The sequence below is a fragment of the Indicator indicator genome, chromosome 19, assembly GCF_027791375.1.
Source record: "Indicator indicator isolate 239-I01 chromosome 19, UM_Iind_1.1, whole genome shotgun sequence".
NCBI lineage: Eukaryota > Metazoa > Chordata > Aves > Piciformes > Indicatoridae > Indicator > Indicator indicator.
Window position 1 is genome coordinate 10,052,491 of NC_072028.1, and position 15,811 is coordinate 10,068,301.

Here is a 15,811-nt window from a genome sequence, read left to right on the forward strand (position 1 = left end):
GCTCTGTGCAGTGTGACTCTGAGGCTTCCCTCATGAAGGTGGCCTTGTTTCAGTGGCACTGTTCACAGATGATGTCCGAAAGGCTTCTGAACAAGAAGCTAGAGAACTGCACAATGTGGTAATGCAGATGAGATGCCAGTCAAAGCAGCATGCTGTGTCAGTGGGGAGCAGAGTACTTGCCAGTTCAAGTGGGCCCTTTTCCCTTTGCTTTCTGGAGTGGCTTCATTTGTAGGCACAGCAGATAAGAAGGTTCTCTTGAGGCTAAATTTTCAGAGCTTTTTTTGTTGTTAATGTGGCTGAGGTGGTGGTTTGTAGAGTATTCCTTTGGCTGATCTTTGCCTGTGGAAGGTGAAGCCAGGTGGTGTTGTATTGGGAACAGTAACAGGAGCTGCTGTTGTAGATTTCTTGGAGCAGCATCTCACACTGCTGGGATACAGGCTTGAGAGCAAGTAGGGCAGAAGCTGATGTGAGGAGGCTGCTCTCAGTGGTTCTGGGGTTTATATACTTGTTCTAATACACCTATTTTAGGAGAGTCCTCCCAGCTGCAGAGCAGATAATGTACTGTACCATCTAATCCTGCCATGTGAATGGAGCTGGCTGTCCCTGGAGTGCCTGCCTGTCTCTGCTTATTTATCCCCCTCCTAAGTGCAGTGTGATACCTGCCTGAGGAGCAGCCAGCTTCATCCTCTCCAGGAGCTTATTCAGACAGCATCCTGCAGGGAGAAGGAGCTAAGGTTTGTGATAGCAGCAGCTGACAGAGCCAGGCCTCTGACTTACCTGTAACCTTAATCTCTCTGCTGAGCTCCTGTATGCTGACACATTTGGCAGCTCTTCTGCTGGAGCTTGCAGAGAGCTGAAACTCGCCCAGCTGACGTGCACAGAGCTGCCTCTCCACAGCGTGTGACTTGGCAGCCGAGGAAGCACATGGGACTGGCATGTCCCTTCCCTGGGAAGGCTGCTGCTGGGGCTGGTGAGGCTGCTGTAAGCAGGTGACTCATACCCAGGGGCCTGCAGGCACCTGGGGGGATGGAATAAATAAACAGCGTGGTTCAGTGATTCAACACCAGCTCTTGCTCCCCACCCAAGCAGCCTGCCCCTTTCTGCCTTCCTCCAGCTGCCAGTGCTCCAGCTTCCCCAGGAAGCTCTGCCTGCCTTTGATTCCTTCATACTGCAGCCTGTGAATCCTGATGCTGCCTTCCTCTCTAAGAGCTGGAGACAAAACCTCTGCTGTAGCTTGAGCTGGGTGTGCTAATCATCGCCTCAAAGTGTTTTGTGTCTACCTACATCTGTGGTGTAAGTCCTGCAGGGCTGGTCTTTACACTGGTCTGCAGAATGCCTGGATATCTTGTGAGTGACAAAAGAGGAGTGAAAAGATAAAGATCAAACCATGCTGTAACTTGCCTCTTGCTGGGTGGTGAGGCTACATCCTCTTTCTGCATTCAGAATCATAAGATCATAGAATGGTAGAGGTTGAAAGGGACCTCTGGAGATCATCCAGTCCAACCTCCCTGCTAAAGCAGGGTCACTCACGGCAGGTTGCCCAGGATCATGATGTCCAGGTGGCTTTGGAATCCCTCCAGAGAAGGAGACTCCACAACCTGGCTGGGTAGCCTGCTCCAGGGCTCCAGCACCTGCATTAACCTGAGCTGGTGATCCTGGTGGCAGGTCTGTGCCTAAAGGCTAACAGTAAATGAAAGCTAAAAGGGCTTTCCACAGAAATATTTGGGAGGGAAAGGCTATTCCAGCCTTGTTAGTGCAACCTGAAGGTAAAGGAAAGGAGCTGAAAAGTTATCTCCTAACTCACCAGAATGGAGAGATTCTCTTCTGGTTTTTAGTTGGAGCAGTTTCCAATGTCATAAAAAAGAAGGGAAAGCCAAGGGTTAATCCCAGTCCTGTGAAATACATGAACAGGGAATTTCAGAGTATCTATGAAGACCAGAGACTGGCCTGAGTGACTAGGGAGGTTCCTTCCTGTCTTGTGCTCCTTGCTGGAGGACACTATCTCAGCCTCATCTGTCCTAAAGGATGCTGTAGCACCCTCTGGCTTGGTGATAAAGCTGTGTAAGACATTTTCTGCATCCTGCTCTGCCCTGTCCCTTTGTTTGTCTGTCATCTGTAGTGCTGAAAACCTTCACCTCTTTGTTTGGTTTGGTTTTCTACAGGAATGGGGACCACAGATCATGTCATCGTGCTGGCTTCCACCAACCGTGCCGATGTCTTGGACAACGCTTTAATGAGGCCTGGCAGGCTTGACAGGCACATCTTTATTGATCTTCCAACACTCCAGGTATGTTCCACCTCCTGTCCTCTCCTAATGACTTGGGTGTTCCAGTCCTTGGTGGTGATTCACTGGCCTGGCAAAGGCTGAGCTTGGGGAATCATAGAATCGCAGAATGCTTTAGGCTGGAAGGGATGTTTAAAGGTCATCTAGTTCAAACCTCCCACAGTCAGCAGGGACATCTGCAACTAGAGCAGGTCACTCAGAGCCCCAGACAACCTGATCTTGAGAAGATAGAGATGGGAAGCTTCTGTTTGCCATTATTCAGGCTCTGAATCAAGGATTTGATATGCTAACGCAGTTGCTTGTTTGTCTGCAATGACAACTCCCTGGTTTTAAGTCTCTGCTCTAGTAGCAGCTTTGGCTGTTCTTTCTGTGAGCTTCTCTTTGCCATGCAGATGCAGAGCTATGTTTGTGTCTTCTCTCCTGGGAATTGAGAACCTCCTAATTGGCAAGTTGGCTTGTGTGAGAGCTTCAATTGTCATGTGCCTCAAGCACCATTTGTTCTGTAGGTTTATTGTCCTCCCTATCCTTGTAAGGCTCCTCATTTTCCTTTAGGCAGCCTGTTAAGTGACTTTCTCCTTCTGAATGTTTTTTAAATCCATTTACTAGGAGTCTTCCGTGTCTGCTGTGTTGACATTTGTAGCAGAGTTTTGGGAATAGGCTCAGCTGCAGTGGAGCTCTGTCTGCTGTGCCAGCACAGGCTGCTCTTCTCCCATCTGTGCTTTACTGTTGTCCTCTGTTAAAATACCTCAAATGACTGATAGAATCTGGTGCCGGAAGCAAGAACCACGCAGCTGCCCTGAAGGAGGAAGGGGAAAAACCCTGGCAACAGAGCCCATTGTTTGACTCAGGATCTCCTGGACCAGCTGAATGAGTCACTCCTTGGCCGCTTGCCAGCCATCATCTCACCCCCACCTTCATCTGGGAAACGGTCGCAGGCTGAGCAGCTCTTGTAGTTGGGATTTGCAGATGGCAGCGTGTAAGGGAGCAGGCAGAGGCAGCCCCAGCTCCCTCCTACTTGGTGCATTCACGATGAGAGGAAAGTTCAGAGAGATCAGAGTGAAAGTTGGGAGGGGAGAGTGGCCCTGGGAGAGAAAGCAGTGACTCACGGTAAGCCTCCTGCATCTGTTGTGAGTTTGAGAGCTGGGTGTTGAGCAGGGCTCCCGGAGCACACTGTAAGGACAGCCCTGCCCTCTGGTGGCAGTGTCACCGTCCCCTGCATCCCCTGCGATGGAGGGCCTCAGAGCTGCCACCTCGTGAACGCTTCCTGGACTCAGGTTTTCTGTCTTCTTTTACAGGAGAGAAGAGAGATCTTTGAGCAGCACCTGAAGGGTCTCAAACTGATCCAAGGCGCCAGCTTCTACTCACAGCGCCTTGCTGAGCTGACACCAGGCTTCAGCGGTACGACGTGGTGTGTGCTCGTGGGGCTGCTCCTGCGGTTCAGGCTGGAGCTTCTTGGTCACTTAGTCTTAAGTAATGTGCTATAAAGCTTTTTTCCTTCAAGCCTTCTTCATCTCTATGGCAATTGTGGGAACCTAACCAATTCCCTGGTGAGCTAAAATGAGCAATTGTTCGTGGCTGTTTTCAACTTCTAAAACGCCTGGGATTAGCAGGGTGTGGGGGGAGGGAAAATACACTTCCATAATGCCTGGATTCCTAATTCTGAAGGGGAGGAACCTCTACTCATGCTCCTGCCCAAGCTGTTGTTGAGAATGAGTTGTTGCACTTCAGGGGAAAGACTCTTAAGTTGATCTACATTACTAGGAAAGCGATGGGAGGAATGAACAGCAATTGCTTTGTCAGTCAGAGCAGGAATTGGACAACTCTGCCTAGCTCCCGCATCCAGCCTGTTTCCAGGGTAGGTCCCTGGGAGCTTGAAACAGTGCTGAGCAAGGGGCTCCAGAGTTCCTGTTTATGTGGAGTTCCTGGAATATCCTTTCTGGGTTTCCCCTCTAACAGGCCCCAGCACTCTGGCTGTCCGTGACTCCTTTCAGCAGCCCCCCACCACCATCAGCCACCCACACAAACTCAGAACAGATGTTCTTTCTCCTCGGCGCAGAGGTCGTGCGGCTGCCGTGTGAGCGGTGCCAGCCCCGGCTGCCCACACCACTCCCCTGCTGCTGAGGGCCAGCCCTGCCTCTCGCCTGGGAATCGATTGCTGAACCCTGTCCTTGGTGTGGCAACGCAGCCTGCGCTGCCAAGGCCTTGTATTGTTCCAGTCCAACACAAACACTGTGGACTGGCTTTGCTCTCTGTTCCCAAGGAACAAAAAAAAAAAAAAAAGTGCAGGCTGTTTGACTTCCTTAGGTCCTGCTCTAGGTTTGTTTCTGCCTCTTCTGTCCCCTGAAGTCTCTGTCACATGAACCCAATGTAATTTTTGTCATCTCTGGTCTGCAGGAGCTGACATCGCCAATATCTGTAATGAAGCTGCTCTGCATGCTGCCAGAGAAGGTCACAAATCCATTGATACTTCCAACTTTGAGTATGCTGTGGAAAGAGTCATTGCAGGTAAGTGACCACAACCACTTCTGTTGTTCTCTTACCAGAGTCTACCACTCTCCTTGAGACAAGGCTCACACACAGAATCCCAGCATGGTGGGGATCAGAAGGGATCTCTGAACCCATTGCCCCTTGTGCTGTCTCTGGGCACCATTCAGAAGAGTCTGGCCCTATCCTCTTGCCTCCATCCTTTAGATCTTGCTGAGTGTTGAGCAGATCCCCTCTCAGCTTGCTCTTCTCATAGTTAAACAGCCCCAGGTCTCTCAATCTTTCCTCCTCACAGAGATGCTCCAGTTCCCTCAGCATCTTTGTAGCCTTTGTTGGACTCTCTCCAGTACTTCCCTGTCTCCCTTGAACTGGGGATCCCAGAACTGGACCCAGGACTCCACATGTGGCCTCACTAGGGTAGAGTAGAGGAGGAAGAGGACAGCTTCCTTCAAACTGCTGGCCACACTATTCTTCATGCACCCCAGGTCTTCCTGGACATGAGGAAATATTGCTGGCTTGTGATTTCTGGCTCAAGTGAGTGGGTTCCATTTGGGGAAAACACAAGTCCTAACTGTGCTCCAGCCTGTAGAGCTGTCCTGAAGGTCCTGGATGCCACAGTTACAGAATGTTCTCTGAATACCACTCTAAATGGATCCATGTCCCTGAATCTGCAGGCAGCCTGAACCCATAGCTCAGGGAAGATGGTCAGCAGCAAGGCAGTGAAGAGGGGAATTCAAATGTGTAGGGTTTTTTAGTTTAAAAAGCTTTTGTTTGTTTTTGTATGTTTGTGGAAGTATCTCTGGGTTTTTCTTGCTGCTCTGGACACCTGCGACACAAAGCTGAATAGCAAATAGGCTCTGCATCCTCAGCAGCAAGAAATCAGATTTTTCTCCCTGGCCTCAAAGCTCAGGCTTTGATGAATTGGCAGAATTAACTGGCAGACAGTAGAGTACTGTTCTCCTTCTGAGAACATCCTGTTGGACTTTCCCTCTCACTTGTGTGACTGCCAGGACAGGAACCTCTGGAGGTTAGTCTGTAGCACTATACTGTAGGGAAAGGGAAGAAGAATTCCCAGAACTCTTGACTTCACCTGAGGGATGTGATTCTGGTGGGTTTTGGTCTGAACCACCCTGTAGCCAAGCTGTGTTTTTTCTAACCAAACACTTAACTGCTTCCAGGCTGCAGTGTCATCACAGGGGGGCAGCCTGGGCAAACAGTGGCATTCTGTTCTCCTCACACAGCACATGGAACAGGATGTTTGTCCTGGGGCAGTTACTTCCTGATCCTGGAATTTAGTCCTGAGTGTTTGCCTTATCAGACAATGCCTCATCAATTCCTCATGTGAGAGAAGGTTTTGTTTGAGAAAATTCCTGACAGATTCCCAGAATCCCAGCATGGTGGGAGTTGGAAGGGGTATCTGGAGATTATCCAATCCCCCTGCTAAAGCAGGGTCACCCACAGCAGCTTGCCCAGGATCACAATGTCCAGGTGGCTTTGGAACCTCTCCAAAGAAGGAGACTCCACAACATCTCTGGGCAGTCTGCTCCAGGGCTCCAGCACTGTTCCAACAAAGTTTCTCCTTCTGTTCAGATGGAACCTTCTAGGTTCCAGTTTGTGCCCACTGTCATTTCACCTGCCTCTTAAAAACCTAACCATTGGAGTGCTTTGGGTGGCTGTGACCACTCTTGGAGGAAGCCCAGACTCTGCTCAGCAGCTCCCAGAAGTGGACAATGAGACATCTCAAGTTGTAACACAGAAATCCTCATCAGCCAGACCAAAGATGCATTTTGCTTTCCCATCTGCAGGAGAGAAAGCACCAAATTTGAAGAGATTCACTTGACTGTTCTTGGCTCAGTTTCCAAGACTTGGAAGATAAGGCAAATAGCAAATGAGGCCACTTGTAGCAGACAGGATATCTGGGATTAATGTTGTGGGGCACCAGAGGCCATGGGCTTCAGCAGTTTCACTGCTGACAAGCTGACTTGCTTCACTCAGGCTCTGTGGCATGTAGGAGGCCAGAAAGTCTTTTTGTTGCTTCATCAGATTCTTTCCTATTAACAGGACCTGGCTATTTTTTTGTAGACCAAGCCTGAAAGTCCCCAAACAGCCCTCCAGGCCCACACTAAATGTTCCCTTTCCATGGAACAGGGACACTTCTGGGTTTCACAATCCAGAGCACATTTCAGTGACTCTCAAAGTTTTTCTTGAAAGAAAGAAGATATTGCTGTGCTTTCCATTATGAGCTGCTGGTTTTAATAAGAGTGGTGTGGAATCAAAAGGGAACTTTTGCAAGTCCAGAGGCCCCTGTGTCAGCCTTAAAGCTTTGTGTTGCTAGAAGGGAGGAGTACAAACCTCTCACTGTGGTAGTCCCCATTGTATTCTTAGCTTGGGAACAGAAAGCATGCAGGCTGTCAGGGCTCCTGGGAGCGAGGGAGGAACCTGCTGAGCTCACAGAGGCTTTTAAGGGTTGGCTTCACAAGATGCAGTGGAGCCTGTTTTCTTGGTGGGGTTTGTGTACACTCTGTAAGGCCAGCAGGGATGTACCAGAGTTGTTTCTTGGGTTGTTCATCTCATAAATCATAGAACCACAGAACGCTTTAGGTTGGAAGGGACCTTAAAAGGTGATCTTGTCCAACCTCTCTGCAGTCATCAGGGACATCTGCAAATAGAGCATTGCTCAGAACCCCAAAAAACCTGACCTGGAATGGTTCCAGAGATGGGCATCTCCCATATCTCTGGACAACCTGGGCAGTGTCTCATCACCCTCAGTGTCAAAATTTTTCCCTTGTATCTATTTTAAGGAATCTAAATGTGATAAGTACAGGTCCTCAGAGCACTTCCCTGCCTGGAGATTGTTTTGTGTAGGAGAAGAAATCATCTTTGTAGGCACACTGTGTGTGAAGAGTACAGTCCCTCCCTCCTTGGTGGGCTGACAGAGGAACATGGCCAGGATTTTTTTAAGTGTATATGTGTGTGTGTGTATATATAGAGAGAGTATGTATATATATTTATATACATCTTTCTACAGACAGAGGCATACAGGCACTTGCACACACGCTGCCAAAGGCAGGGTGCAGCACTGGCTGCTGAAAATCAAGCCTGTTGCAATCCATCTGCTCTTCCACCACCATCATGCCTTGGAGGGCACAGTGGTTCCAGCGTCCCTGAGCTCTGCCACGCTAATTTTGCTGATTCCTTGTTTAATAAAGCTCTTGGCTTTGTTTAAAAATTCATGTTAATAGAAGGTTGTTTTCCAAGCATGCTGTGATACTGCTCTTGACTCTCATCAAGCCCCTGCTGCTCCTGGCACTGTGAGGAGACATCAGCTCAAAAGTCCTGCTACCTTTCCACGTTCCCCATGCAGAGCTGTGATAGCTGCTTAATGTGCTGTGTTCTATACTTGAACGTGTTTCCTACCTGTTAGAAGCTTGACTTCCATTCAGCATTCAAAGGATGATCCTTTTGAAATCCTAACTGGACTTGTTCTGCATTGGCAAGGCCATACCTTGAGTACTGGGTTCAGTTTGGGGCCCTTCACTCCCAAGAATCACATTGGGGTGCTGGAGCAGGTCCAGACAAGGGCAACAAAGCTGGTGAAAGGTCTAGAGTACAAGTCTGTGAGGAGCAGCTGAGAGAACTGGAATTGTTGAGCCTGGAGAAAAGGAGGCTGAGGGGAGACCTTCTGGCTCTCTACAACTCCCTAAAAAGGAGGCTGGAGACAGATGGGGGTTGGTTTCTTCTTCCAAGGAACAAGCAATAAGACAAGAGGAAACAGCCTGAAGTTGCACCAGAGGAGGTTTAGGTTGGATACCAGAAGAAATTTCACTGAAATGGTTTTCAAACCCTGGAACAGGCTCCCCAGGGAGTGGTTGATTCCACATCCCTGGAGATGTTTCAGAGTTGCAGAGATGTGTTTCTGAGGGACATGGTTTAGCCCCACATTTGGTAGAGTTAGAGAATGGTTGGACTCAATGATCTTAAAGGTCTTTTTTCCAACCAAAACGGTTCTGTGTTTCTGTGACTGTTGGGTTGGAAATTAGACACTTGGAAAACTCATCTCTTTGGAGGAAGTATTAAGTGTGAGATATGACTTAATCTGCTAGTTCTTCAGGAGCCTGGGAATAAGCTCATGTGTAATTGGAGACTCATCTTTTTCATCTGGGGAACGATTTTTTGGGGGTTTATTTTTTTTGTGTCTGTGTTCTTGGTATTTTGCTGATTTGATCACTCCTGGTGCACCACAATCTCAGCTGGGATCTCTCTTAACCTGTAGCACATCTCATTTCTCTCACATTGTGCTGGAGGGACTGAAAGACCACACAGCAAAACCAGTGTGGTGTTCCTCTGCTCTCTGTTCTGGGTTTTGGTTTATTGTTTTTTTTCTCTCCAAACCCAGGCTGACTCGTTGCAGATCTGTCCCTGGGCAGGGATAGAGTGTAACGTGCCTTGGGCAGAGCTGGGAATGGAACAGAGCTTTACATTCTGGAGGTGGGATCTAAGCAAATGTTCAACTACATGTCTAATGGTTGAGTCTGTTTGTAAGGAGGAGAGAGGGGAGAAGTTTCTGCTAGAGTTTTTAGGCAATCCAAGCGTGGATTGCTTTCTGCTGCAGGAACAGAATGCACCTTCCCCAGCATGGATCTGAAGGGTAATTTTTACTGTGATTTTGAAGTCATTTTTACTGCCTGTCCTTAGGTGGAGTGTGATATAAAGCTGGCTGGCCTTCCTGCCACAGTTGTGCTGACTTCTGCATTCAGCTACACAGGATTCTGCCCTGCTGGTTACTCCTACTGCTAACTAACTTCCCAAATCCTTGCCTGTGTTCCTGCAGGCACTGCCAAAAGGAGTAAGATCTTGTCACCAGAAGAGAGGAAGGTTGTGGCGTTCCATGAGTCGGGTCATGCGTTGGTTGGCTGGCTGCTGGAGCACACCGAGGCGGTGATGAAGGTAACTCCACTGCCAGCTGGTGTGTAGTGAAGCCTGTCACTGGGTGGGAAGAGAATCCTGTGGGATTCTCTTACCCAAGATGTGCTGATTGTTTTGTAGTGCTTGCATTGGATTCTGCAGCATTATCCTGTTCTCTGAGCTTGGAGTTGTGAATGCTGCAGCAAAATAAATGGCAAATCATAGAATCATGGAATGGTTTGGGTTTCAAGAGACCTTAAAGATCATCTAGTTCCAACCTCCCTAGACCAGGTTGCTCAGAGCCTCATACAGCTTGATCTTAAACCGTTACATGGATGAGGTGTCCACAACTTCTCTAGGCAACCTGTTCCCAGTGTCTCACCACCCTCATGGGGAAGAATTTCCTCCTAATGTCGACTCTAAATCTACCTTGCTCTAGTTTAAAAACATAAAATAGAATCACAGAATCGTCTTGATTGCAAAGGACCTCTTAAGATCAAGTCCCAACCATTAATCTAACACAGCTAAGTCTGCCACTAAACCCTGCTCCTAAAATATGCTGTGGAGAAATCCATTCTTAAGCTGCATTGATGATAGTGATGGTGCAAAGCTGATTAACCAGCTGCAGGAGCCTTGTAGTGAAAAGCCAACTGTGAAGCTCTTTGGAGCAACTGAGTCTCCTGCTGCTGCTCGGTTCATGCAGTTCCTCCAGGCACCAAGCGCTGCTCCCTGTGTGCGTGCAGGAGTTGTTCTGATACTGGTGGAAAAGAACTGTGTTTGTCACATTAGCACCCCAGGGAGTTTGCCTGCCTGAAGCCCTTCTCTGTAGGGAAAGGTCTCTCTGGCTCCCCAGGGTGTGTTCTCTCCATTGCCCATCTCTTTCCCCTTGACAGTGAGGGGAGGTTGGGAGTGGAAGTGACAAAGGGTGACAGCTCCTTGGCTTGCCACGAGCAGCAGATTCACTCTGAATGACCTATTGTATAAGCTGAACTGTTGTTCATTACTCTCATTTAGTGGGTGGGAGAAGTGGCTCTTATTTTTCTGAAAACATCCCATCTTTCTCCAGGTAGTCACAGTAATTCTAGAGCACACTGCAGTGAATTTTGTTTGGTTTATACCCACCAAAGCAACTCCTAAATCTCAGGATTTTACGGGCCTGCTGATAAGGACAATTTCATTTTTGTTTCTCAAGCAGAAAGTGTGTGTCTGTAGCTGTGAGAGCAGAGCCTTTAGTGCAGGGATGGTGACATGCTGCAATCCTTGGCCATGTCTCTAGGTCACCCCATAGCTTTTAAGAAGTTCCACTGGGCATATGATGGTCTTTTCCTGTTCTCTCTCTACTGCTGTGGTTGGGAGCTTGTTTATCTCCTGAGCTGAGGGAGCTGCTCTGTGTTGCAGGTTTCCATAGCCCCTCGGACAAATGCAGCTCTCGGGTTTGCTCAGATCCTTCCAAGAGAGCAGTACCTCTTCACCAAGGAACAGCTGCTGGAGAGGATGTGCATGGCACTGGGAGGGAGAGTGGCTGAAGCCATCACTTTCAACAGGGTCACCACAGGTGAGGAGCCAGGGCCTGGCAAGTGGAGATGGGGCTAAGAGAGCCTGGGATTCTGCACCCGCTATGTCCAAGGGAGATCTGAGCATCAGATGGATGTCTCCCATGCTGGGAAGGAGAAATGTCAGACTGAGCGTTTTGATATTGGGTTTGCATTTGTCAGCATGGAAGTCTGTCATTGTTGGTTGACACCATGTTGTCTTAGACTTGTCCTAAAGCCTAATGCCACAGATGCAATTACCCAGTGAGACTCCTGGCTCTTGAGGGCCTAGACCTTTCTATGTCATGTTCTCAACTGGTTATATCCAAACGGGATAATGGGGCAGTGGCAGGAAAGTACTTCACATAGATGCACTCACTGCCACACACAGATCCTGCAGTGGGTGTTGAAAGGTTCATCCGCAGGTGGAGTTTTACCTCCATGGGCTCCTGGGGGTCCTCTGGTCTCTCACAGGATTCCAGCATGGTGGGGATTGGAAGTAAGCTCTGGAGATCATCTACTGCAATCCCCCTGCTAAAGCAGGGTCACCCAGAGCAGGTTGTCCAGACAGGAGTCTTCACTAGTGCAATGTGTGTGCAGGATGTGCTGTTCTTGCACTCAGCTCAGAGCTGGCAAGCATTGTGTCTGTCTCTCCTGCCCAGGAGCACAGGATGACCTGAAGAAGGTGACCAAGATAGCCTACTCCATGGTGAAGCAGTACGGGATGGTACCCAACATCGGCCAGCTTTCCTTCCCAGACCTGGAAAGTGCACCTGGAATTGGTCGGCGCCCTTTCAGCCAGGGACTTCAGCAAATGATGGACCATGTAAGGCCACTCTTGGTCACACATTCCTGTTTGTTCTTCACTGAGCACTGACCTGTTATAGTTTGTTAGGCCCATGCAGTGAGGTGTTCAGAACAGGCAAAATCACAGAGCTGTGAGTGCAGCCCAACAGCACTGTGCTGCCCAAAGCTGCAATGCATAAAACCATGAAGGCTGCAGTGCTGGTTCCGGCAGGGACAAAAGCCTGGTGAGCTTCAGGGAGACAAATGATGCCCAATGGGTTTTGGAGAGCGGGAGAAATGCTTTGTTGGGAGAAGGAATAATCTGGGGAAGCGATGGGGTGATTGTGGAACCGCAGACAGATACCCAGCTAAGGAAAGATTCTGCTGCATGAAGTCTCTCCAGGCACTCAGGAGTCCTGTGTCTGTCTGAGCATGGCAATGGAATGCTTGGATTACAAGAAACCTCTGTCTTCAAGTCGGAGCTGCATCATTTACATGTCTCCACTCTCTAGATCAGAGGGGCTTTCTAACCAGAAGGATGGTTCAGACTCTCAAATGATAGCCTGTTCTGTCAGGAAGTTTGGCTTCATTGCTGCAGAAACCATTGCCTTTAGTGGAAAAGTCAAATAGCTGGAAGCAAAACCCCCCTGGTTCGGACGCACTGTGGTTGTGCTCTCAAGGGATTTGTGCTGAGCTGCATCTTTTGGTGCTGGGCAGCCTCTTTAGGCTGCATTTCTCATCAGCTGGGACTCTGCTGAAGAGTTGAGCTTGTGCAGACGTTCACTGTTCCATGTCAGGAATGTTCCTTTGCCTTTCCACATGGTCTGTCTGTATTTTCTGTTGATGGGAACCACTTTCTGCCTGGCTCAGTATGCAAGTTCCATCCTTCCAAGTGCTCTCCTTCTTTATCCTTGTTGTGTTTGTTGCCACCTATGCTCCAAATCTCTTATTATTACTTATCTTCTAGGAAGCAAAAGTCCTGGTGGCTCAGGCTTACAGGCGCACAGAAAAACTTTTACTGGAGAACAGGGAGAAGCTGCAAGCAGTAAGTTGGAGGGGTTTGTTTGTGGGGTTTGGGTTTTTAACTGGTGTGTCTTGCCTTGCTGCTTTCTGTACTCTGCAACTCAGCTGTGGCAGTGTCTCTGTAGTCCTAGAAGGTCTTCTAGTTGGAAGTACTGGGGCCTCACTGGGGTCTGAACAGTGGCTGTTTACTGCCCATCCCGCAGACTAGGAGCAGGCCACAGGGAAGTATGTGTCTTCTTCAGCAGAGAGTAGTAGAATCAAAGTCATTTAGGTTGGGAAAGACCTGTGAGGTCAAGTCCAGCTGTTAACACAGCTGGTCACCACTAAACCATGTCCCTCAACACCGCATCCCCCACAGCTTTGAAACACTTCCAGGGATGGGGACACCACCACTTGGCCTCTTCCCCTTTGTATCCTGACAGTCTCCCTAGCCTGTCACTGTGGTATGTCCCCATCTCTCTGCCAGGAGCTCCACACCCGTTGCTCTGAGCTGAGCCACGCTTGACTTATAGCACCCTGTGTATCTCCTTGATCTTTCCTTCACAATTCCAGCCTAAAATATCCAGAATTACCAGGAGTCAACTTAAGGTTGCATGAATTGCTCTCTGCCTGAAGGTGATGAAGTGGCTAGAGCACAAGCCTTGTGAGGAGCAGCTGTGGGAACTGGGGTTGTTCAACCTGGAGAAGAGGAGGTTCAGGGGAGACCTGGCTCTCTACAGCTCCCTGAAAGGAGGTTGGAGCCAGGTGGGGGTCAGTCTCTTCTCCCAAGCAACAAGTGACAGGACAAGTGGAAACGGCCTCCAGTTGCCCCAAGGAAGGTTTAGGTTGGACATGAGGAACAATTTCTTCCCCTTGAAGGGTTGTCAAGGCCTGGAACAGGCTGCATGGGACAGTGGTGGAGTTCCTACCCCTGGAGGGATTTCAAATTCCTGTAGATCTGCTGAGGGACGTGTTTTGGTGGTGACCTAGCAGTCATGGGTTAAGGGTTGGACTCTTACAGGTCTTTTCCAAACCAAAAGGATTTTGCGATTCTAATTCTTTCCTTAAATCTTCCTTTTAAACAAAGAACAACAACAACAAAACCCCTTCAGCTACACAGTGCCAGGCCTCCTGTGTGCAGGGAGATAGCCAGAGCTTGCTTGCTCAGACACCCTGCTGTGGGCTGTCACAGCCCTGCCCACAGGACAGTGCCCTGGGAGTGCTGTAAGACAGGCCCTGTGAGGGGGGCTTCTCTCCACAGGCCGCCTCTCTTCTGACGTGTTCCTTTAACAGCGGTCAGATGTTTGCTAGAGGCTCATCACAGAGCAACTTTTAAGTTAAGCCAAAGTATCTGCAGAGTAAATGCTTCAGTTGCCAGGCCAGTGTGTCGCTTCTTGTCAGTAGAATGGAGCAGTTCCATGTTTGACAGCCACCTGCTGCTCGAGTGCTGGCGGAGGGGCTGGACAATTCAGCTTCTCTGCAGAGGAACTTCTGATGACCTTCAGCCCGTGCCTGCAGGAACAGACAGCTCATTGTTATTGCTGTGTGTGCAGGGGAGGGCTGTGGGTCTGATTGTGGTCTCATTTACTGCTGTTTTGGCACCTTAGGCAGGACCACAGGTGTTGGGTATGATGGCAGGAAGGGTACTTCTCTGAGTGTTCCTGGAGTTCTGACTCACCAAATGGTTCCTTCAGTCATAGTGGGTGTTCCTGGCCAAAAGCTCTCTTCTGAAAGGTGCCAGCAGCCTGAAGAGCTTTATGCTGGCTCCAGCAGGGTCTGAGGTCACCCCATCTGTGGGGTGGTAGCCAGGGGTCCGCTCCTCATGGGCTGCAGCACGTGCTGTGGCCAGATGTTGAGCTCTGAGCTGGCAGTGAGAGTTCAGATCAGTTCAGGGAGGCTGTTTTTGAACCCTGTGCCTCATTATGCCTTATTTACTCTTTCTAGCTGTCCAATGCCCTCCTGGAGAAAGAAGTGATAAATTATGATGACATTGAAGCTTTGATTGGGCCTCCACCCTATGGGCCCAAGAAAATGATAGCTCCTCAGAGCTGGCTTCAAGCAGAGAGGGACAAGCAAGACACCAGAGATGAAGAAATGCCCCAACAGCCACCAAACCACGAGGAGGAGGAAGAACCACGCCTAAGACCAGTATGAAGCCTACTCCTGATGTGAAACAGGAGGACTCTAGAGGCTTCGTTTGAACACAGACCCTCTGCCTTGTCAGCTCCAGGATCAAAGATAAATGAGCAGGGAAAAATCTGTGCTGCTGTTAGCCAAAAATGAAAGGCTGGCTATGTTGGCTTTGCTAACGAGCTTTTCCCTGCAGGAAGGGAGAACTCCTCAGGATGCTGAAATTGATTCTCAGCAGGGTGATGGTGATTAGGAGCTGGTAAGTCTAATCCACTGGAAAGATTCCTTGTATGCAGGAGTGGTGTACATGTTCTGGAGGGTAAAAGATCCCGTGGAGTCCTTGTAAGCCACCTCTCTATGCTGTGTGATGTGGCAGGAGAGCAGGGCTGTCCCCATCAGTGTTGTGAAACCCCTGTGAGGCTCTGAGGTGCTGTAGTTCTTGTGTGGCCGTGCTGTAACCTCTGATGGTCTCTGCTGCTGAACGTAAAATAGCAACTGAAAAGCAGATTTCACCAGAATAAATTGTTCATAATGTCCTGCTGTCTTTGTAGAGTATGTCAACACACAGAGAAATGTTCTGGCATGTTTGAAGCTTACAGCTGTGTAGTTGTCCAGGACAAGGGTTTTCTTCTCCCTGGACAAGAACTTCAGATTCAGTTTTAGAGTGAGTGTCTGGCAAGCAGAGGGT

The 15,811-nt window shown here is 49.2% G+C and overlaps 1 protein-coding gene across 1 annotated transcript in view; it reads left to right on the forward strand.

Moving 5' to 3' along the window:
* Positions 1–15,695, forward strand: part of SPG7 (SPG7 matrix AAA peptidase subunit, paraplegin) — a 36,674-nt gene extending 20,979 nt beyond the window's left edge. The window contains exons 10-17 of the mRNA XM_054389532.1: positions 2,163–2,287; positions 3,580–3,682; positions 4,679–4,789; positions 9,600–9,715; positions 11,072–11,228; positions 11,868–12,031; positions 12,959–13,036; positions 14,938–15,695. Of these exons, the coding sequence (XP_054245507.1) occupies positions 2,163–2,287; positions 3,580–3,682; positions 4,679–4,789; positions 9,600–9,715; positions 11,072–11,228; positions 11,868–12,031; positions 12,959–13,036; positions 14,938–15,147 (1,064 nt within the window). The 3' untranslated portion in view covers positions 15,148–15,695. The remainder of the gene's footprint in view (positions 1–2,162; positions 2,288–3,579; positions 3,683–4,678; positions 4,790–9,599; positions 9,716–11,071; positions 11,229–11,867; positions 12,032–12,958; positions 13,037–14,937) is intronic.
* Positions 15,696–15,811: the final 116 nt, after the last annotated feature.